The 24,970-nt window shown below is 35.6% G+C and overlaps 2 protein-coding genes across 9 annotated transcripts in view; one reads left to right on the forward strand and one right to left on the reverse strand.

Annotated features, from left to right (window-relative positions):
- AMPD3 (adenosine monophosphate deaminase 3) overlaps positions 1-9,734 on the forward strand; it is a 52,019-nt gene extending 42,285 nt beyond the window's left edge. For all 8 annotated transcript variants that reach the window (XM_039350255.1, XM_039350256.1, XM_039350257.1 and 5 more), the window contains 4 exons: positions 2,760-2,880; positions 4,254-4,427; positions 5,396-5,506; positions 6,315-9,734. In XM_039350255.1, coding sequence (XP_039206189.1) covers positions 2,760-2,880; positions 4,254-4,427; positions 5,396-5,506; positions 6,315-6,491 — 583 coding nt within the window. In that variant the 3' untranslated portion in view covers positions 6,492-9,734. The remainder of the gene's footprint in view (positions 1-2,759; positions 2,881-4,253; positions 4,428-5,395; positions 5,507-6,314) is intronic.
- A 2,158-nt stretch (positions 9,735-11,892) lies between these two features.
- On the reverse strand, positions 11,893-24,475 carry RNF141 (ring finger protein 141). The gene is made up of 6 exons (XM_039350264.1): positions 24,348-24,475; positions 21,566-21,768; positions 19,407-19,515; positions 18,475-18,653; positions 17,320-17,427; positions 11,893-13,637 (listed from the first exon to the last, which is right to left on the reverse strand). The coding sequence occupies exons 2-6, from the start codon at positions 21,706-21,708 to the stop codon at positions 13,487-13,489; spliced, it is 690 nt and encodes a 229-aa protein (XP_039206198.1). The 5' UTR covers positions 21,709-21,768; positions 24,348-24,475; the 3' UTR covers positions 11,893-13,486.
- Positions 24,476-24,970: the final 495 nt, after the last annotated feature.

Genomic DNA, 24,970 nt, shown 5'->3' on the forward strand with positions numbered 1-24,970 from the left:
ACCGGAGAGAAAGGGTGAAATCAAGAAATTTAAAATGAGAAAACAAAGCAGACAAGATCTTCAAAGTCAGCTATGCATAGCATGTTTAGACAGTAGCATTTAGGCCTTGGTAAAATATAATATGAAATAAAAAAATTAAGTTTCAAGGATTGAGACAGAGCTGTGGTCACAATCTAATATTTGAAGCAGTTTAATCTCTGCTGTGTCATGAGAGTTAGCCCGTTGGCAGAATTATCCTGCAATGAGTCATTTGAGCTGCAGTCACAAATACCTGTCTAATGAAATGGAGGGCTTACAATGATGAAATGACCGAAAAAAATGATATAACCAAAGGAGTAAGACAAGGATGCCCACTTTCCCCTCTTCTATTTATTTTATCATTATAAATACTCCTGACAAAAATCAGAGAGGACCAAGAAATAAAGGGTTTAAAAATTAAGAAGGAAGAATATAAGGTCCAAGCCTTCGCTGATGATTTGATATTTATTTTGGAAGATCCATTAGAAACCGGCCTTAAATTGATTCAAAAAATAGAAGAATTTGGTGAGGTAGCCAGACTTAAGATTAATAAGAATAAATCCAAATTAATAACCAAAAATCTTACAAAGGCACAGGAAAGTGAACTGGAAGATAAAACAAAGATAAGTATAACTAAGAAAATAAAACATTTAGGGATCGGTGAAGTGTTCCTCGATTAAGGAGGATAATTATGATAAAATATTACACCAGATAAAAAAAGATTTAGAAAATTGAGAAAATCTACAAATTTCATTTTTAGGGAGGACTACACTATGGTCAAAAGGAATATATTGCCAAAAATATTATTTCTGCTCCAAGTTATTCCAATAAAATTAGGGAAAACACTCTTTCAAGAATTAAATAAATTGGTCACTAAATTTATATGGCAAAGGAAAAAACCCAAGATTAAATTAAAACTCTTGCAAGATATGAAAGATAAAGGGGGATTGGTGATACCAGAGTGGGAAACATACTACCAAGCATCGAGCCTAACTTGGCTAAAAGAATGGATGGAATTGAAAAATACCAGAGTTTTAACAATAGAAAGACATGACTTGCAAGCAGGGTGGCATACATTCCTGTGAGACGAAAAATTTACAAAATACACAGATATTTTCAAAGAAACACAGTTAGGAATGCATTGCTACAGGCTTGGGAAAAAATAAAACAATATAAGAATTCCAGTGTGGTTATCCCCAACAGAAGCTCTCAAATACCCAAACCTACTGGATATAAATAAGATAATTAGATACAAAGAATTAGTAAACGAACAGGGAAATCTGAAAACAAAACAAGAATTGGAACAAGATATAGGCAGAGAGATTGACTGGTGGACATTTACACAAATTCAATCTAAATATACAGAGGACAAAAAATTATATGAAATACAAAAAGAGCTGCAAGAATTGGATAAAATTATACATGGAACAGAAATAAAATTAATTAGCAATTTATACAAATACTATTGAGATATAAAATGGAAGACAAGGTTGTCAAAGATACAATGATTAGATGGGCAAAAAAATTTGGATATAATATAGAATTGGAGAAATGGGAAAAAATATGGGAAATAAAAATAAAATTGACTATGTCAGCGGCATTCAAGGAAAACCAGTTGAAGATGTTTTACAGATGGCATCTTCCATCAGCAAAGCTTGCCAAGATGTTCCAGAACAATTCGCCAACATGTTGGAAATGTAAAAAAGTACATGGAACATATTATCATTTATGGTGGACATGCCCAGTTGCGAAAAAATACTGGACTAAAATAAGAAGATGGATCAAAGAAATAATAGACCAACCCGTAGACTGGAAACCAGAGACTTTTTTTGCTGGGTATTTTAAACAGAAAATATAGTAAAGAAATACTATATTCTACATATAATACTTAATTCTACATATAATAATGGCAGCAAGAATAGCATATGCACAGTTCTGGAAAAATGAGAATACACCATCAGAGGAAGAAGTGATAAGGAAAATCCTGGACCTTGCTGAGATGGATAAATTAACAAAAGAGATAAAAGAAAAGGACACACAGTACTACTTAATATGGAATAAGTGGTACGACTGGTTGGAGACTAGAAATAATAGAGGAGAATAAATGTGGAAAGGTCAAAAGTGGAAAATGTGTGTATAATAATGTATAGTAATAATAATATGTATTAGTTTTAGTATGAAGTATAGTATGAAGGAAGAAAAATGCAAACAAGAAACAACGGGACAAGGACAAATATATCTAAAGAAGAATAAGGGGGGAAAATGTAAATAATACAAGATTACTGTTACAAAATTGCTGTTAAAAAAGGAGAAGTACACACTGTGTGTGTATGTGTGTTATGTTTTGTTTTGTCTTGTTTTGTTGGTTTAAAAAATAAAAATTTATAAAAAAAAGAAAAAAAAAAGAAATGGAGGGCTTATCTTTGAACAAGTGTACAGGGCCAACCTAAACTATTTTTAATTTGAGGCCCAACAGCCACTGAGCCTCTTCTGTCCCCTTAGTTAACATGAGAGAGTTTGTGTCTTTGAAGTCAGGCTAGGATAGGGGCTGCCACAGGCTGTGATGGAGAAGGACTTACCTCTGAGTAACTTAATATACGTATTGCTGCCCATCAGTGGCCCATTGTCACAGATGCATATTTTTTGCACTTCCAACAGCCGTTGTGTGATGTATCATATGACTGGTCTTGGGATTTCAGAATGGGAAGGTATGGTGCTAATAGTATTTTAAATTGTTATAGGGAGAGAGGCATGAGCACCTTCTTGTTTCGACCTCATTGTGGAGAAGCTGGATCTATAACTCACCTGGTATCCGCTTTTCTAACTGCAGACAATATTTCCCATGGATTGCTCCTGAAGAAGGTATAGTAATGGTTCTACTGCAGCCACCACCAATCTATTGTCCTCCTAATAAATTACTTCAGCTCGTAGAATTGTTTGGGACTTCTGAAACTGAACACATACCTTTGGGTGTCATCAGATCAGTTTAATTTGTGGTACTGTAAGTTAGACACACACTGTGTTCATAACTGGTCCATAACTAGTCCTCTAGTTATGAACACAGTTGGGACCAGAACTTCCAGTCCAAAATAATGCAGTGATTGAGTGAGTCCCACCCAATTCTACAACCTTTTTGTCGCAGTCATTAAGCAAATAATGTGGTTCTTAAGCAAATCATGCAGTCTTTATGTGAATTCCCTCATTGACTTTTCTGGTTTGAAGCCCCCTGGGAAGGTTGCAAATGGTAATTACTTAACCTCAGTCACTGCAACTGTCATAAATACACGCCAGTTGTAAGACACTTTCTTCACTGTGATCATATTTTGAAGGATTGTTAAATGAATGGATGTAACTTAACCTGTATACATCATGGGTGTATATGGGATCTATAGATCTCCATCTTGAGGTTTACTACATGCAAACAAAGATGTTTATTTTCTTTATATCATATTGTTCTGTACTTTCAGATTGTTGCCCTTTTTAACAGATCTTAGAGGACTCACAAGGCCTACTTGCATGCCAGGTCCCCAAGCCTGTATAACTCTCATAGGACCACCATGACTAAGCTCATGTGGGCTTATTGCTGAGTGGATGTATGTGTCTGATTACTACAAATGGGAAGCTTAAAGACATATTTACTTTTGTGTGTTTGAAATCAATGGGATTTATAAAAAGCTTACTTTCAATTAGCTTTCAGTTAGCAATTCTCCACTGGGTGGCAGATTTCAATATAATTCTGACACAAACTGTTCTAATTGAGAAATATTCTATTTTATTGGACAGCAAACATGTGCTTCCTTAAGGACTTTTTCCAGATAGCTATGTTAACATGTAACTGCAACAGTGGTTGCTCACTGATAAATGGACTGAATAGGAAGATCGAAAGCTGGTTTTTGAAGGAGTAGCTTGTACTAAAGGCACAATTCAGTCACCATAGACAGCAAAAGACCTTTTGTTTCCTACTTCAGTTAATGCAGTAACACATGTTTTAACATCTCAAATATGTTTATTTTTTCATTATAAAAATGTACTTTTTAAAAAATACATCAATGAAATGCAAAATAAAAGTGTATAGTTGTATATATAACAACTCAACTTGTATAATGCCAGAGGGCTGGGGTCAGTTAAAGTTTCCCAAGCTGTAAAAATGGTTTTCAATTTTCTCTGGCTGAATGTTTCCTTTCCTGTTATCTCTGTGTGAATGAATAATGATTTTGGGTATTGTTTTTGTACAGAGTCCAGTTCTCCAGTATCTTTATTATCTTGCACAAATCCCCATTGCCATGTCTCCTCTTAGCAACAACAGCTTATTCCTGGAGTATTCAAAAAACCCATTGCGAGAATTCTTGCACAAGGGACTGCATGTTTCTCTGTCCACAGATGACCCCATGCAATTCCACTATACCAAGGTAATTTGCATGAAAGCAATTTAAAAATTTAATTTCTATCTGAAACCATATTAAATTAAATGTTTTCTTATTAAATTCAGCAGCAGCTCTCCAATCTTACATTTGTTTGTTTGAAAGCAATTAGTTTTCAGTCATCATTTCACTTTATTTAAGAGGGCATAGAATTCTATTCGCAATTTAATTATTTACTGTGTTTGAATCCTAAATGTGGAATGTTGAATCCTGGAATACTTGTAATGCTCATAATGCCCTTTTGTTTCTCAAGCCATTCTCCTTATCCCATTTGCTGGGTGCTGAAGCATGGAGTATGGACTCCAGTCTCCTACATTCTTCTTTCATGTTATTTCACCATTAAAACCTAGAATGTCTGTGTTTCACAGGATTTCTTTCTACTCTCAACAGTTTTCTTTGCCATTTGTTTTCCACGTCTCTTAAATGTTTCAAGGTTAATCTGGCATTTCAGTAGCAACAGTCCTGCAGGTGGACTATGAAGCATACGGGTGGTCTGGTTTGGGTATAATCGATCCATGAAAATTGAAGAAGGCAAATGACCAATTTTCATAAAGTATAGTGCTTGCAGAAATAAATTTAACTGTGTAGTGGCTGGAGTTTCCACCACTTCTACCAGGCTACCCAGGTCTGAAACTTTAATAGTTGGATCTTGTCAACTATAATGGGAGACATCTGCTGATAAAAGGGTAAGAAGATGAAATTTCATCAAATTTTCCTGATTCTCTGAACTCTTAGTCCTGCTCCCACTATTCTGGTGGCCTCATCAATCCCCTAGAGAGTTTTCAGGGAATATAGAGGACAGCAAGGGAAGAACAAAATTAAGGAAGAAAAGAGAAGACCTCTACAAAATTATATTTCCTTTTACTAGAATTGGTCCTTTTGCTTTCAGGAAGTGAGAAATAAATGAATAAATGTATTTGATAGTAAATCATATATTTCTGTATATATAATTGAAGGAAGCACTGATGGAGGAATATGCCATAGCAGCCCAAGTTTGGAAACTGAGTACTTGTGACCTGTGTGAAATTGCAAGAAATAGTGTACTACAAAGCGGCTTGTCACACAAGGTAAATTTACTTTGCTCCTATAAGTACCAGACGTTTGAGGATGTAGGGGACAAACTAGGTGCTGCACTTTATAAATAAAAATAAAAATGCATATATTAAGTTACCAGAGGACCTGATCATCACACATAATAGGAATATTTTAGCTCATGACATCTTTTTTCTAATGGTGTGGGATAGAAGTGATTAAATTCTGAGCCCTTGAGCTTCGTTTACAATATTGATTTACCTTTGCCACTGTAATGAATGAAACAGAAAAGATGGCATGAATTTACCCATGGGGCATTGCCGGGGGGGGGGGAGTCAAAAAATCCCATATAAAGGGCATCTTGACTTTTTTTCACACTTCCTGCAGATGCTGTTGTTTACATATAGGCTTAACTTGTTCTTGATTTCTATCAGACTTGTCCAATTTACCATTCACAATTCCTATTCAGCTTCCTCAAAGGCTATCTGGAAATTTTGGGAGTTTCAGTCCAATATATTTGAAGACATAGTTTGGGGAAGGTCGCATTTCACTGATCTCTAGTTAATTATCTAGTGTAGTGTTGCAGAATAAAATCATGCCTGTTAGAGAGCAAAAGAAACTAGGGTCTCTTAAGAAAGCTGCTACATGAGGTTGCAAGCTATCTTTGTATATTAATCAATTTGATAGCAGTTAAAAAGACTGGAAGTTTTTGTTCTCTCTCTCTCTCTTTCAATAAACGACCTCCTCCTTTTCAAAAATGCCATTATGTGGAGAACACATCTTCCAGATCCTTGAGTTCAGGAACTTTTCAAACAGTATCTTCTTTTCTCTCTGTTTCTCTAGGAAAAACAGAAGTGTATAGGTCTAAATTACTGTGCTGAAGGCCCAGAAGGAAATGATATTAGAAAGACAAATGTTGCACAGATTCGAATGGCTTACAGATATGAGACTTTATGCAATGAACTGAGTTTTCTGTCTGATGCGATGAAGACAGAAGAGATTACAGAACTGTCAAAATAGCCACAACTAAGCCTGAACAAAAGAGAGAATGTAAGCTTTTGCAGGACAGAAAGTCATCTGATCATCAGAATTCTTAAGTTACATCAGAATCGCTACAAAACCAGTTTCTGCAAGTGCTTACCTTAAATAGGATTGCTATAGTTGCCAAGATGCAGGCTTCTAGCTATTTGATTTAATGCACATTCTAACTCTAGTCATTATAGGTTTGCATCACAAGATACATAAAGTTCTGCTTTGAAAAAAGTGACACGGGACAGTAATTTTTGGTAGCACACATGGACCAGTTTTCTCACAATTTTTCTCATATTGGATTGATGGCACTTTAAACTTTAACTTCTGTTTAGATTTCAGATGTCTGATTGTACAGAGTACTGTAGTGTCCGTTAGTTAACAAAGACCATCCTGAATTTAGAAACTAAAATCTAATATAACCAAAAATCAGCACATTGCTCCTAGATGTTTAGTGGACATACTTGGCTTTTCTAGATGGGCCCTTTAATTGAAGAGTAATTTAATATGGTAATTTCCTGAGGCATCAAGATATAAGCCAGATACCTGAAAAATGCAAACCAGCTGTTGATATATCCACCAGGATTTGCTACGTGATCCAGTGGAGCTTTTTCAGTTCAACACATCCATATCAACTTTCCACTTTATTCACCATTATGAGACTTGTTCTACCCCCTTGATTTTTTTCAGTTAAGAACTTTCTTATCTATGAATCGGGAGGCATATTTGTTTGCAAAAATATGTATTCATGCACATTAGAATATTAAGACTGGTTACATTCACACTTTTCATTAAACTGAGGTTTATTTTAACCCTTGTTGAATAAGCCACAGTAACATTGGCACATAGTGCTAGGTTTTAAAGCATGGTAATTTACTCTTACATCAGCAAGATTTATTAATCTTGTTAAACGAAACAAATCCAATCATCATTTAGTATAATGTGAGGTGTGAATAAAGATGACATATGCATAGACTTAAACTGCATTTTGTAGTTTGTATGAAACACACTAAAAATGGGAAGTTTGATAGCTTAATATGCCACTACTTCATTGCTATGATGTAAAAGTGTGGGAACTGGAATTTAATGAATTATCACATGGGTGTCAAACTCGATTGCATCACGTGACATATCATGACGTTTTTTCTTTTGTGGAGCCCGGGTGAGGTATCCGGCCTGTGGGCCACCAGTTTGATAGCCCTGATTTATCAACTGCTGTAGGTAGGGTCAAAGTTATATGGAGTTTATTTTGAATATGTAAACTTAAAAATGAACTATTAGAGGCAGTTTCTGAGTTCTGAAAAGCAGTTATATGTAATTACTATTAATGGTAGTAGTTATATAACATGTCACTTATTAGCCATTTGAAATAAAATGATAATTCTGAAAAGGGGAGATAGAAAGTAAAATTTGTCACAAATTCTGAACTTCTTAGGAAAAAAAGGGATAACAATTTTCTCTCCTTGCACTTATGCTTCTAATTTAAATATTACCGTAGTCTGGAAAAAAAGTTGTACAAAAAGTTTTAGTGCAAATATATAATTGTGGTTGGGAAGATATTTCAATTTCATAAATGCAAAGTTATTTTCATTTGTTTCTATCCAGAAGAATGACTATCCAATCCAGGTTTACTTCACATCTGACCAAATTTAGCTCTCCTAATCCAATAAATGCAAATTGTTCACAGAAACAGAGGCTCAGGAATCTTTCCACAAAATAATTATAAAGGCAGCTCCCATATTTGGAATTTAGCATTCTATTCTGGGATACTGTGGCAGATGAACAGATACTATCAGCTTTGACCAAAGATGACCATGACAAATTACATTTATCTTTGTTGGCTAATAACAATTTTAGAACTTGACCTTATAGCCAAGGTTATCAATGCTTGACAGATAATCTAAATTTCATTTGAAAAAATTATCTATTTTGTTATTAGAAAAATCTCCATAATGTAATTAAAGAACATAACCAAAAGTTTGTTTCTTTCAGTATTTTGTGTTTTCCTTTTATACTAGCTATTATGCACATTAAATTGAAAATCTTTTAAAAATTTATTGTTATTAATTGCAACCACTGCTTGTTTCCCTCTCAATATTAGCTGTACTTAGTGGAGCAGAGATAGCAGGCTTTTCAAAGAAGGAAATCTTGGATTCCATATTGTTTTTGTTTTAAGTTTTTACAAAAATTTGTAAAGAAATCACTGCTCTGTTAAAAAGCAGTTTAAACCACACTCACTATGGCAAAGTATTATGCAGCTATAATGGTTGTACAACAGGAATGGCTAATTCTAACCACACAGCAATCCTGTGTTTTCAATATGCTAAGCCCTACAGCTGGCAAAGCCTCCAGTATCTGCTCTGGACATGGACAGTTGCTATGGAAGCTGTTCGAACTATCTTCGTTTACCTGCACAGCTAATTCAAATAAAACACAGGTTCTGTGTATGTGCATTTATGTAAAGACAGCTAAAAGCAATTATGAATAACGTAAGTGGAAAAGACATAGCTGCTTTAATAAGTTGAGATGATATGCTCAATAGGCACTCCTGCATATTTGGAAATAACTTACTTGAAAATTCTAGTAAGCACAGATATGGTTTCTTATTGAGATGTATTAATGAGCCTTAAAGTAAATTTACAAGGGTTTAAAATTGCACTATTGCAAGTTCTTGAAATATTTTGGTAAGCTATATTCCATAATTGTGGTACCTTCTTTCTTGAATTATAACTGAAGGCCAGATATTTTCTCAAAGGGAATTACCTACTATACTTTTTTGATGATGTAGACTTTTATGGGTGAAAGTTTAACTGTCAATTTTGTTTACTTGCATTATTTTATATAATTAAAATAACTATTGTTTGTACATGAAACTTTTGGATGCTAGAATGCTAACATGAACTGATTAGTATTCAAATAAATCCTTCCTAGTTTAAGATGGATTATGGGAGTTATGTCCAGCTTGAACGAGAAAAATGGTTTGAGTTATTCATGTACAGTATGTATTTTGTTGTGTAAAATATTCAGAGATATTTATAGCATGAAGCTTAATAAATGGAAATGTTAAACATTTATACATATATTGATGTTTGCCCTATTCCATAACCCTAAATGAAGTCAATTTTGATTATTACTGTCATACTTATTACTGTGTTACAAGTACGAAGCTCACTAACCCACAAACTCTATGTAGGACAAAGATAAAATAAAAAACAACAATACTACTATAAGGAACACAGTGTGAGTAGTATTTTTCTGGTTAGCCATATAGTTGACTGCTGATTTCCTCTAAATTTTCTATTTCCGATCATCCAGTAACCAATAGGAGTAGGAAGACTAGTCTCTGGTGCTTGAAAAGCTAGGTGGTACAATGTTGAGGGAACAAGGGAATTCTGTCATAAGCTCCAAAACTGGCCCAACATAACCCCAGAAACAGCACAGACTTAATTCCAAAGTCAGAATAACCGCCCCGCCCCCCGGATATAGAAATTAATCTCTCAAAGCACATTTTGTTTCAAGCTCAAAACAAACTGAATACAAGGTCAAAATGATCTGTACATCTCTGGCCAGGAATATATAAAATAACTTACTTTCTTGAAATTATTTTATGTGTATGCATTGTGAATTTGAACACCTAAGAGAAGGTATATCATTAAACATTACACAAAGATGAATAATTCAAGTGTTTATTGCTCAAAACTCATAATACATTAAATTGCTTATAGTTATTAACAGTCTTATATAAAACCACTAAGAAAAGTTCACATCCACACAAAAGAACTAAGGAATGCATATTTTTCTCCTCTTAACAGTAATTCAGCTCATGAACATATCTTTTAAAAACCCTTTTTTAAATTTGTCAATCTTCATCAGGTTCAAGGTTAGAAGAATAACTCAACTGGGCTGCAGTTTTACACAATTAATGTAGCACAATTATTTCTTAAGATAGGCCTCTAGTTTGCCATATGTTTAATGGTAGTGGTAAATGGTAGTGTATGTGTCAAAAGGCATGGGTAAGCAACTTGTAGTAATCTCTTCCATGTCTTTGAGTGTTATAGCTTCTCCTGTAATTCCTTTAATAAGAGCCAAAGCTTCACAACACAATGGAAACAGAGAAAAGGAAGACAGCAAATGATCCATAGCTAATCTGTAAAACACTATATACACACACACACACACACACACACACACACACACACACACATATTAAAAAGGATATTAAAAATAGAAGCATGATTCCTGGGTGTATACATGGTGAGAATAAAATATGATCACCAGGAAAAGTTAAAACATTAAAAGTTTTAATATAAAACAGAAGTTTTAAATAAAAACATTAAAAGTTTTAAAAGATTAGCAACCTAGCTTTCGTTGGCTCCTGCCAACTTCATCAGGGCGTACACAAATCAATGGGAGTGAACATTTATATGTAAGTTAATGCCTGCGCTCGACTCCTGGACCGTGTAATAGGTCCAGGTCGGCCAATCATAGCATTCCCTGCAATTGCTGCATGATTGAATGCTATGATTGGCCGACCTGGACCTATTACACGGTCCAGGAGTCGAGCGCAGGCGTTAACTTACATACAAATGTTCACTCCCATTGATTTGTGTACGCCCTGATGAAGTTGGCAGGAGCCAACGAAAGCTAGGTTGCTAATCTTTTAAAACTTTTAATGTTTTTATTTAAAACTTGTTTTATATTAAAACTTTTAATGTTTTAACTTTTACACACACACACACACACACACACAATATAGTGTTTTACATATATATTAACTATGGATCAATATATATATATAACACTTGTATTAATATGTATATTTAAAAGGATAGAAACACTACATAATTCACATTTTCACTTTACACATATTTACAATTGTGAAATTACCGAACCTATAATTTCATGTCCCCTCTATGGACTGCATACCCATATTTTAAAGCTTCCATCTCTCAAGATTTGGTGTACAGTTTTTATATTCGTAACAGGAAAAAAGGAAAAGCAGTATCAGGACTTAATGATCTGCTTACATTTCAAATATTTGTTCTATCAATCAAACCTTACACAAAGAAAAAAAAAGAATGGGTTATTGTTTCTACCATGTCAGTATTAAAGTACTGGACACTTTAATCACAGCACTGCAAGTCCAAATATATCTAGGGTATAGGGAAAATCAAATCCAGGATTAGCTTTATAACAAGTGAAAAACACATCAAAACAAAAACAAGAAAACAAAAACAAGAAAATTTGTTTACTCTGAATTTTAAAGCCCACTTGAAAATCAATTGTCAGAAAGAATACTTGCAATACATGAATTTCTCTATATCAAAGCTTTCTTAAGTAATAAGACATGCTCTTCAAACCTTCACATCATATTAAATAAAGAGAAAAAATACTAATTTCTACTCTATTTTAATTTAGAATTTGATAAATCTCTCAAAAAACATGTTTGTCATATTCTGAAGTGGTAAGGTTCAATATCTGAATGTAATTTATAGAAATCTTGCAGCTAATAACGTAGGTGTACAATTTAATTAGTTTAACCTATATTTATGTGCATCATTTTAGCAACAGTAGAAAACAATTTTATTATTATACATATTTACCAGACAATTCCAAATAGGGCCATAAGACCTTCATGATATTTAACTATTACCCCATCTTTCCTTGTGTGGTGCCAAATCTATTCTATAAATAATAATTATAATAATAGCAGTTGTGAAAAATGTAAAATCCAACATCAGTAGTGCATCAGTTCGGAGATTTGTGCTGGCCCGATCTGCCTAGGGACTTGATTTTGGGGGGCTAGGCCCATTTTAAGCTGCTATTTGAAATAAATTTTTAAAAATCACTCAGGACCAATTTTGTGGATTGGAAAATGGTGGCTTTCTGGTAAGGTAACAATTAAGGACACATTTGTCATACCTCACACCAACATTCGATTACAACATGCATACTACATTAAAGCAAAGTGATCACAATAAAATGAAAGATATATTTTTTTTGCTTCAGATTGTACCTAAAGGAAAAGAAAGTAAGAATCTCTGTGCTTTAGCATCTCATTTCACAGTAATAGCATATCTTACAAACTGGTAAATAGAAGGCTAAGCTAAGCAAAACAAACTACATAACAATAAACCTGTTTCAGCCAAATTTTGTAATTAACATGTCTCTTGCCAGAAATATTTGCCAAGAGACAGAGCAGAATATAGAAGTTTTGTTTTTTTTTTTAACTATCCACACTATGCTTCAGAGATTCACTGTTTCGGAGAGGTTTTAGCCCAGGGGACTGCTCTTCAAAGCATGTAGGAAATGAAGAGATGGGAGAAAGGGAATAAAGACTGCTACATCAGAAGCCTTCCACTAATAGAGAAGCTACTTTGCTGGATCCATCCATGATACTGCATAGACAAACTTTAAGTAATTAATACTGTTTAGAAAATTGTCTTTGATGAAAATGAAAAAGTCCATCATTTATTAAAAAAAACTGTTTTCATAAAAGATACCATAAAAGGAATGTAACATACCAATTACTGATTAATCAAACGCCTGTCAATAATAACAGTTGCAATATTTCCTAGGAGGGAGAACAGAAACTACTAAGTTCAAGAACTCTAGTCATTTTAATTCACATTTAAGTATTTGAGCATTGTTTCTAGACAGTGTTGGACAACAGGACTTGCGAACCACATTCTTCAACTGAGACAATGAAGTCAACTTTTAACAAACACGTAACAGTTTTACTAGAACTAAAATACTTCCTATTGCAGTACCTCATGAAACATCAGAAAATTCATAGTGTATTGAGTGTAAAAATGTTATCAGAGTAATTAATAAAAGTAATAAATACAGGTAGGCTTTCAAAGAACTAGTTGTTATTGAAAAAATAATGATTTAGCTTCTAGAAACCAATGTAATGAATAAAGAAATGAAAAATAATGAAAATGGTATCTTGGGAGATGTTAAGACTATGAATGTTAAGACTAATATCAGGGTATATGGGGCTGGCCTGCCCCATCCACCAAGTTGAGTATGTAAGTGGCCATATCTTCCTCTGTAGGAGCTTCAGATACAACCCAAGAATCATTTGCAGCAGTCACCTGTAGGCGGCATACAGGGCAGTTCCTGTGACGACCACTCCTGTAAAGGAAGTCAGAAGAAACCGTCACTGCTTTTCAGATTTTGTACTGACAATGCACAGGACTATCTTTGCTCTCATAGTAAGATAAAATAGGATCTTGGATAAAAGGCTAAAGGAGGAGTGCTTTATCTACGAGAGCATGCTAAAAATGATAGTGAGAATATCCACAACATAGATTGCGCAAACTCGTTTTTGAAAGTCATCAGGCAATGAAATCTTAAGTTTCCAAAGAAAAACATCCTGTTGTTTTTTAACTGAAAAAATTTATATTAACCCAAATGTCTATAATTTAAAGTAATTGGTCACCCTGTCAACAAATACTGACTGCATTCAGCTATCACTTGGCTAAGATGTAAGGGATATAGCAAACCCTATCAGTATCACAGAATGGCATGATGGCTAAAATTTTCAGATCTGTTTTGGCTTTTTTATGAGGTTGGGGCTGCAATAAGAGGCAAAATATTTAAAGTACTCATTTGCATGCACATGCGCAAATGGGCCACGCACACCCGCCTGGTGCTAGCAGCCCCATTCACGCCCACAGGTGCTAGCACGAGTGGGGAGGGAGTACGTGCGCACACATCCGTGCACTGGCCAGCCATTCCCGTGGCTCATAGGTTAGGGACCCTTGACTTAAGAAATAAATGGAGCAGAGAAACCGAAAAATAACCAGGTTGAATATTCTGCTGAGAATGTCTTTGCCTTACTGCTCAAACTTGTGGAGGTAAGCTGTTCCACTGGTTAATTGTCCTCACTGTCAGGAAGTTTCTCCTTAATTCCAGGTTGCATCTCTCTTTGATCAGTTTCCAACCATTGTTTCTTGTCTTGCCCTCTGGTGCTTTGGTGAATAACATGACCCCATATTCTTTGTGGCAGCCCTTCAAATACTGGAATACTGTTATTATGTCTCCCCTATTTCTTCTTTTCTTTAGACTAGCCAGATCCAAGTCCCATGTATGCTTCTACGTTCTACGTGTGCTTTAGTCTCCAGGCCTTTAATCATCTTAGTTGCTCTTCTCTAAATTTTTTCCATACTCTCAACATCTTTTTTGTGATATGGTGACCAAAACTGGCTGCAGTATTCCAGGTGTGGTCTTACTAGAGTTTATAAAGCAGTACTAATACTTCACATGATCTTAATTCTATGCCTGTTTATACAACCCAGGATTGTATTGGCTTTTTTGGCTGCTGCTGCACACTACTGTCTCATGGTCAAGTGATCATCCACTAGGACTCCACGGTCCCTCTCAGTTATTGTTTTTAAGCCAGGTCTCGCCCAATCTGTACTTATACTTTTGATTTTTCCTGCCTAAATGTAAAACTTTGCTTTTCTCCACATTGAAACTCATTTTGTTGGATAGGGCCCATTGTTCAAGTTTGTCAAGATCTTTTTGGATCCTGAATTTGTTGGCTACTCCTCCCAGTTTGGTGTCATCTGCAAATCTGATGAGTTCCCCTTCAATTCCCCCACTGCTTACTTCTCTCCATGTGGATGTAGTGCCATTGAGGACTACTCATTGAGTACGGCTTGCCAGCCAGCTACAGATTCATCTGGTGGTAAAGTTGTCTATTCCATCTTTTTCTAGCTTACTAAGGAGTAGGCTGTGGTCTACTTTATCAAATGCCTTACTGAAGTCTAAGTATACTACGTCCACAGTATTTCGCTGATCTCTTAGTTTAATCACTTTTTATTTTAATTTAAAAGTGTAATAACTAATATTAATTTGTTTACTTTGTGCTGGCATGCCTCTTAAGGTTTCTGAGTAACATGTATATAAACATGTATGCATACCTATTCAAATATGCAAGTATATAAATGCACATATTTGGTTTTTTTTTATAATAATTTTTTATTTTTCCAAACTCTCCCCCATACATATACCGTGATATTTATCAGATGTTAACATACATTCTTTTTACATTCATATATAAGATACTTTTAATAAAATGAACTACATACACATGACTTTTGGTGTTGCTCGCCCATTTCCCCTTTCACTGTATCCACGCTCCTTCTTCTCTACTTTCTTTCTCTCTTTCTTCTCTTCCCTACTTCCCTCTTCTTCCTCTCCTCTTCTCTTTCCTTCACCACTCTCCTCCCCTTTCTCCCCACTTCCCTCTTCTCCTCCAACCTTCCTACTTCCTTCTCCCCTCCTTTACTCTTTTCTCTCTCCTCTCCTTTCTTCCCTCTCATCCCTCTTCAGATACAATTCAGGGGTAATATCCGAGCAACTCCTCTCTCCAAATTTCCCTATCTGTATTATATACAATAAGATTAATTTTCTCTTACATTAATACTTCTATTTATCTAACCTTCTCGGTATATACTTCTATAAATATTTATACAATCTCCAGTTATTCAATACTGTGTCACCTGGGTCTCCCTCCTTATCTGCTCCTTCTTCTTCCATCTAAATTGATGTTAACTATCTTTTAACCGTATTCTCTTTTCAGCCAATCATAAAAAGTTCCCCAGATTTCATAGTAGTCTGGCTCTGTCTTATCTTTAATTGTCATTGTTAATCTATTCATTTCTGCACATTCCAGTATTTTCCCAATCACCTCTCCCTCTGGGGAGGGGCTTTCGGTGCTTTCCAATTCTGATGACATTTCCAACATTTCACAGACCTATCTTTAAACATTTTAGCTAATCTTTCTGGAGACATGTGCCATCTGTAAAACATTTTGCAGTCACCATTGTCAATTTATAGTTTCTTCCCATAGTTGCTGCCATCTATCTAATTCAACTGTGTATCCAAAATTCCTTGTCCATTTTATCATTGTCTCTTTCACTTGTTCCTTCTCTAACTCCATATGTAGTAGATAACTGTACATTTTTAATCCATTTTTCTTCCATTCCTGTGAGTATTTCATCTGTTGTCCCCAAATTAACATCATCTATTTTAACATCTTTTTCATATCTAGATTGTATTTGCATTCTCATATACCAATCCATCTTTATTCCTTGTTCCTCTAATAGTTGTTTGGTTTTCAACTCCCCCATATCTGTTACTAAGTCTTTATATCTTATAACGTTTCCCATGTTAAACATATTGGGGTGTATTAGCGCCTCCATAGTTGAGAGCCAATTTGGAATCTTCAAATAATGCTTTCTCTTTACTTTCTCCCAGACCACAAATAAAGAATTCCTTATATGGTGTCTCTGGAAATAGCTATGTATTCTGTTTTTTCCATACCATATGAAAGCATGCCATCCAACTGTAAATCATGTCCCTCTAATGTCAATAATCTTGCATTCCTCAGTAAAATCCATTCTCTCATCCATGATAATGCTGCAGCCTGATAGTACAATTCCCAATTAGGTAGACCAAACCCACCTCTCAGTCTTGTATCTTGTAACATTTTTAGATTAATCCTTGCCTTTTTTCCCTCCAAATATATTTCAAGATTATTTTATTAAGCCCCTCAAAATATTTCTTATCTAATCTTATTGGTATTGTTGAAAACAAAAACAATAATCGTGGTAATATATTCATTTTGATTATCGCAATCCTTCCCATTAATGATAGTTGTACATAAATGCACATATTTGTATGTGTGTGAAATTCCAGGACTAGTTTCAGCTGAACTTGGAAATATGAGATTGCACTGAAAAGAAAGATTTATTTCATTTCTTCATTAAACATGGTATAATTTGTTCATGAGATTTAACTGACTTACCATTTATCAATGCATTTCTGACAAAAGCTGTGGGCACATGGCAAGATCAGATCAGCACGTCCATCCATACAAATGCAACATTCTTCCTCATCAGTAAGCTGCTTCACCCTACAATGCAAATGTATTATTTATTTATAATCAAAGATATCCAGAACTTTAATTGTACATGTAGTATGCCTTGAATTGTTTCTAGGTTTTTATTATGAATAGTTATAATCCTCTAACCCCTCATTCACTAAAAGCAATTTCACATTCAATTTGCAAGACATTATCTGGGTTTCGTCCTAAGAAAGGAGGAAGGAGACCATTATTATACAAAAAAACTTGGTGTTCTATAAACAAAACTTATGACACACATTAAAATGTTAAAAAGTACCCTATTTTCCGGCGTATAAGACGACTTTCTAAAGCGTGGAAATCGACGCCAAGTCGGGGGTCGTCTTATACGCCGAGTCATCTTATACGCTGGAAATTATGGTAGTTTCCGGCGGATAAGACGACTTTCTAGGCATGGAAATTGACGCCGAAGTCGGGGGTCATCTTATACGCCGGGTCGCCTTATACGCTGGCGAATACGGTATTTAAAAAGAATAATCATAGACTGATGTATAAATAAGTTTGTTATTTGCTTCTCTTCAACATGTACACAATTACTAAGGATTGTAGACCGAGTGGTACATGAACATTTACACACACACACACACATACACACACACACACATACACAAGCACCATACAGACTGTTGTACACAGTGGCAAATATCTATTCCTGTTATCTAGGTGCCTATTTCCAATAGTTTTCTGGCACAAAAGTGATTTAATGTCCTTTCAGCTCTCCAAATCATCTCAAATTTTCCAGAATGAAGAAAATTAATCTGAATGATAGATTATTTCTTTTTCAAAATGAACCTTCATCACTAGAGGATGTTTCTTTGAAAGAGGATGCCTCTTTTTCAGAAAAGCTTACATATATTTTCAGTAAGAAAAAAGGTAGACTTAACAACTGAGCATTCATTCATCGCACATTTTTATAATAAATGGCAACCCTCAGCTAAATTGAATCAAGTTTACTAAACTCCTTGCTGTAGCAAGAAACTGGACTTTTTCTACCTGAATGAGCAGATTCAAACATTTTTTTTAGAGTACTTCAAATACCTTCCCATCCAAAGGCTAGCCTGACAAGATTCAACAGATGACAGATCTGCTGTTCCTTCTGAGGGAGTGTTCTGTGAAAGAACCTGTGATGCCTGACTTGTGATATCTTTATGCAGTTGAATGAACTGATACAAGTTCATGATTCTTGAAGCTTCCACATTCCCACTTCTCTTGTTTATCTATAACACAGAGAACAGCATTATCGTTTTTCTTGAATCATCTCAACATTTATTCTATTTTTATTTTTAGAGCAATGTAAATCAAGAGTTCCTAAACTCAGCAATTTGACATTAGGAGATGATGCTATAAATGCCTTTATAATGTTTAGTAATAATAATAATAATAATAATAATAATAATAATAATAATAAGAATAATAATAAGAATAAGAAGAAGAAGAAGAAGAAGAAGAAGAAGAAGAAGAAGAAGAAGAAGAAGAAGAAGAAGAAGAAGAAGAAGAAGAAGAAGAAGAAGAAGAAGTAGCAGTAGCAGTAGCAGTAGTAGTAGTAGTAGTAGCAGCAGCAGCAGTAGTTGGAAGGGACCTTGGAAGTCATCTAGTCCAATCCCTGCTCAGGCAGGAAACCCTACACCATTTCGGACAAATGGCTGTCCAGTCTCTTCTCAAAAACTTCCAGTGTTGGAGCATTCACAGTTTCTGGAGGCAGGTTGTTCCACTGATTAATTGTTCTAACTGTCAGGAAATTTCTTCTTAGTTCTAGGTTGCTTCTCTCTTTGGTTAGTTTCATAATGGTAACTGACACATTAATAATCACACAATTATGACAAGCAAAACATTATAAACATAGCAAGCTACATATTTTAATAGATTATGAAAATGTGGCATTTTTTTCTAATTAACCATGAACATCCACCAAATTTATGCTTAGTGTGTATTGCTATGTATTAGAGAACATAAGATTGTGATAAACTTACTTTAGTGCAAACTATCCGAACAGCCACCTTCCATAAAGCTGTAGCATCAGACCCAGGCTGCACTTCAAATAACAGATGCTTGTTCTGGCCAGAAGCTAATTGTGCAGTTCTGGAATTATTTAACGTTTATTAAACATTCTATACATATGTAGCACAAGAGGATACACACTTTAAACATTATGATGATATGATGTACAAATTGCAACCAAATATATTTTCAAACTTAGGGTTGGATCCAAACAACGTGATCTGTGGAATGGGTTTGGTGGAAATTGTCTTTCCCACTCAGCCCCTTCCCAAGTAGCTTTCATGAAAAGACTTGTTGATATCATCTTTATCTGGTCTGGAAGAAACTTGCTAAAAGCCAACAACGTTCATCAAAATCATCTGATCCTGGAAACCTGTTTCCAGAGGACTGCCAGGAGAACTAATCAAGGAAGTCATTTCCAACCCTTTGTTTGTAACACAAACACTCCTCTTTCTTTGATTTGGCTTCTTGGGAATATAATTATTCTTTCTCTAGTTCATCTTCATTTGTGGTCCTGCAGAAGGACAACTTTAAAATAATTATGTGTTATGATTCCAGCCAAAATGCTGGAAAATTTATGTTTTATACAAACATGTGTTTATATAAAGCATGTGTTTTCATGCAACTCCTGATTTTAAGAACTGTACATAAGTGATTTGGTATATGGTTTACACACAAAGATCTCAGGCTTAATTCCTTCATAACCAGATAAGGAAAGATCCCTGTCAGATACCCTGGAGACACATTACTAGTCACCACAGATAAATGCTGAGTTAGATATCCAGTTATCTGTCTCAGTATAAGGCAACATATGTTTGCAACTACAGTATTTTTAAGACGTTTATTTTCCTCCTAAAAGTACAAACTGGAAAATGCATTCACGTCCAATAGAGATTCAATTTTAGAACACATTTTTAATAAAGTGATAATTGCAAAGAAAGTAAAGTATTTTCCAAGTAGCTCAATACTAAGCCATGGTTTAGGTTTGCATCAACTGATTTAATTGCCATTGTGAGGTTTCAATGAATGAGTACTAGATTTATTATTGCTCTTATGTAATTTATTATGGTGTCTTTAATAAGGGAAATAAGCTTCTCTCCTATCTACTAGTTTCAGTTTGAAAAACATTACAACATACATCTGATAAAGTCCTGATCGCAAAGTATGAGGGCAATTCGGAAATAAACCTCCATTTGGTTATCAATGACAGACCCCCGCAGATACAGAACTTTTATTATACACATTGGAAAACTACAACATTACATTACGTTTTGACATAATCGCCATTCAAATTGAGGCACTTGTCATAACATCTTACAAGGTAAGACGTCTTACAATTCTTTAGTAGTAGTCGCTCAGCACCAAATCTGGGCTATGGGTGTGTGTGTGATAAAAATTACCAAAGGAACTGCTTCAAAAGTTCTTGGGTGCATCTAGTGGTATGCATTATCGTGAACCAACACCACACCAGAAGTGGTGCCATAGAAAATCCCGCCAAATGTGAAGATGCCAAAAAAAGTACTGCTACTGAAGTTCATGGGGTGTGGTTCGATCATCAATTCAGAAGTTTACTGTGAAACATTACGAAAACTCAGACAAGCCATCTATAGCAAGCATTAGGGCATGCTGACTTTCAGTGTGGTGTTGGTTCACGATAATGCTCGCCAGCACACCGCTAGATGCACCCAAGAATTTTTGAAGCAGTTCCGTTGATCACCCCCCGTAGCCCAGATTTTGCGCCGAGCGACTACTACTAAGGAATTTCAAACCTTGTAAGACATTATGACAAGTGACTCAATTTGATTGTTGATTATATTGAAAAGTAACTTAATGTTGTAGTATTCTAATGTATATAATAAAAGTTCTGTATCTGCGAGTGTCTGTTATTGATAACCAAACGGAGGTTTATTTCCGAATTGCTCTCATATTTATTGTTGTTTAAGATATGACCAAACACATCCCGAGAATCTAAACCTTATATCACACGTGTAATGCAATTGTCCTATTTTTATCAGAAATTAAGCAGTCGTATACATTATATATTGCTAATAATTCATTCTGAAATGCCTTAAGCATGTTCTTGTTTAATACTTAAACTATCATATGTATAAAAGGGGGAAAAAAATCTCACGTGTCATTAAGTTCAGCTACTCTTCCCAAAAACTCTTCATATGTCAAGAAGCCACTTTCTCGAACAAGAGCGACATGCTTGACAACTTTTTCTGGCAGCTTATTCATAACTGTCTGGGTCTGGCTTGAGAGTTGCTGGCCCATAATAGAATGCTTTAGCTCAGGTCCCTGGACGAAATCCTGCGTTCCACATTTAGAGAATTTCTGATAAATATATTTTAAAACACTGTATTAGAACAAATAGTCATCACTGCATTTAATTCACAATGCATAAACTTCAAGCTAACTACGTGCTATATAGTTCAGCTGGAGTAGCTTTATATAGAGCTAACCAGATATGAAGTCAGATTAAATCCAATTCTACTGACACCTAACTCAAGCATATTCTTAAGAGGAAAATTAACATTCTGTGAATGCACATTTTTATTAACATTTTTAGTAACTCCTAAAATACAAAATATAATGACTGACAATTGCAAGTTTACAATTTTAAAACTCTGTAGACTAAACTCAAGTACTTTTTAAATGGGGAGAGAATAACATTCATTCAGGTGAAGCCATGCAGAAAATAACAGTGCACAGCAAAATCTAGTTGACTATTAAGGAGGAGAACATATTAGACATGCAAAAAACTCTCAAATTATGGTGAAGAAAGAGCTATTATTTAAAGATTATAACTTATTTTATGGTTTAATTTGTCATTCTACATTTTACTAAATATATTTTTATCTATCCAGTAGCTGGAATTTTCTAGGTCATTATCTTAAATCTTAAAAGACCAAACAAAGAAAAATTGTAAAACTGTAATGTCTACTAACAGACATTAATTTGAAAACAATATACCAGATACATTATCACAGTATTATGAAAGATTTAAAAATTATATTAAAGTCAGGGAAATGTAATACCGTTATAAAATAACACTCTTGTTCATAGGGTTGAACTTCCAAAGAGTAAATAAATCAAGGCTTAAAAATTGAAAGCATTAATTTGGAAAATGAACATTTGAACATAAACAAAATTCCTGAATTTTACAGTTTGAAGTGTAATTTAAACTGTAACTTCATTGTTCCGTAGAAGCATTTTTCAGAATTCTAGCAACCTGTTTTAATATGCTATCATTTTGCAGAATTGTCCCCCCAAATTGAGATACAGGTAGTCTTCGACTTACAACCGTTCATTTAGTGATCATTCAGAGTTACAACAGCACTGAAAAAAGTGACTTATGACCGTTTTTCACACTTATGACTGATGCAGCATTCCCATGGTCACATGATCAAAATTTGGATACTGGAAACTGATTCATATTTATGACAGTTGCAGTATTCCGGAGTCATGTGTGAATACCTTTTGTGACATTCTTACAAGAAAAGTCAATGGGGAAGCTAGATTCACTTAACTTTCTTACTCACTTAACAATTGCAGTGGTTCACTTAACAACTGTGGCAAGAAAGGTCGTAAAATGGGGCAAAATTCACTTAACAAATGTTTCACTTACTAACAGAAATTTTGGGCTCAACTGTGGTTGTAAGTTGAGGGGTACCTGTATTCCAGTTATTATTACACCCAAAACTGGTTACTTGAATCCAAATTCCCTTATTTGAAAAGGAGACACTAATTTTTTAAATTCTGTTCAAGTACATATATTTCAGAAGCATCCAAAGTGTTTTATCTCTGTAAATCAACCCAGATGTTGTTCTGCTCAGCTCCTGGTGACAGCACAAAAACATAGTTTCTCACTGCTTACTTCTGGGACAAGTGTTTCAACTTTCTGGTTAAACAAACTTAACCCAACCCAGTCTAGCCCTGCTGAGCTTTTGGGTCTGGAGAAGGTGGGGCAGGTGCTGCCACCTGCTGAGCCGTCAAGAAACGTTAGGGTATGAATCAATCTTCCTGGTGCGTAACAACTTGGGATAAAAATTGTAAACAAACTTATCTCTGAAGAGGCTGAACTGAGAAGTTGATATTTTCTGAACTTGGTTGTTTCCTTGCAGACATTTAACTAGGTAATATCCTCAGGACTGGATAATCCTGAACTACCCAGGAAAGTGCTTGTCTATTCACAAGACTCAACAAATTCAACCATACTCGCAGCTGACTAGGCTTAGGTCACTCCGAAGAGCCAAGGGGCAAAGCAGGCATAGGCAGGGCTGGCCCCCTTGAGCCCGATAGCAAAAAAATAGCAAACTCCATATGGGGGAACCTGCTCATATGGTGCCCATAAAACTCAGGCACCTGGGCTGGTCTGGAGCTGGAAAGAACCAAGTTTTTGAATTTGAGAGAGATACACCCAACACCTTGCAAATTGGACTGCTCCTCCTCCCCCCCCCATTACGAATCACAAATACTTCAGGCAAAACAAAAAAAAAGGAGCCTTTATTAAGGGGGGGGGGAAATCCAGTCATTATATAGGGTTGCATTACATCCGATGGACAAAAGACAGACACACACCCCTTTAAAATATGTTGCGTCTCCTGCACTTCAGAACGCAGGCCAATATTTGCTTAACGGTCCCTGAAAGGGCTAGTTTTTGCATATCAAAGGAAATGGGGGGCATGCTACATGCTAATACAAACGTCATTAAAATGTCAAAAATAAAATCTTAAAGGCTTCATTACGGGCCACGACACGACCGCACCCCGGTCCCGTTTTCCCGTTCTTCTTCGCTTAACTCGAGCTCTGGGCGCAAGCGAAGAGCCACCCACCCACCCCCGGCCCTCCTCCCCCCACCACCCTTCAGAGTCAAGGCCCACAAAAAACCAAACTCTCCACAGCAGCCTCACCGCTGACGCTCCAACATCCTGCTCCGAATTCGCAGCTACGGTCTCCGCCGCCAGCAACGGCTCCGCCCCACTTCGGGCGCCGAGCCTCCTACCCGCTCGCTTGCACAATAGAATGCGTGACGTCAGGACGCGGCATACGGCACAGGGTGAGTCCCGACGCGCTCAGCTGACCTATTGAAGTTTCGCTACCTTTTGGTTGCCAGAATCTCGAAAATAGCCGAACTGGCCCGAGGTTTTTGAGGGGTAACTACATGGTTCGTCATCATCTTTTTTTCTACAAGCCTGCAGCATGTTTTAAAATTATAAGAGGCAAAGAAGTAAGAGTCGGAATATTGATTATGCGTGATCTTCCGGTAGGATTCCTTGAAAGGATTGTCATTGCATAGATTGAGTGCTAGTGCAGTCCTACAATAAACACTTATTGGAGACAGCGTGGCGCGAAAACGAGTTAATAGATTAATTTCGGATTCTTGAAATCTTCGTAATTTTATAGGATTCAATTTCCAGCATGCATGCATGCATCGAACCCTAACAACGATCTGACCTTTTTTACACGTACAAGTCAATGCCACAAAACTGCTTGTAAAACTCAGATCACCTTGCTTTTGCGTGATTTTTTAAAA

This window comes from Crotalus tigris, unplaced genomic scaffold (assembly GCF_016545835.1).
Source record: "Crotalus tigris isolate CLP2741 ecotype Arizona unplaced genomic scaffold, ASM1654583v1 scf7180000018308.1980950, whole genome shotgun sequence".
Taxonomy (NCBI): Eukaryota; Metazoa; Chordata; class Lepidosauria; order Squamata; family Viperidae; genus Crotalus; species Crotalus tigris.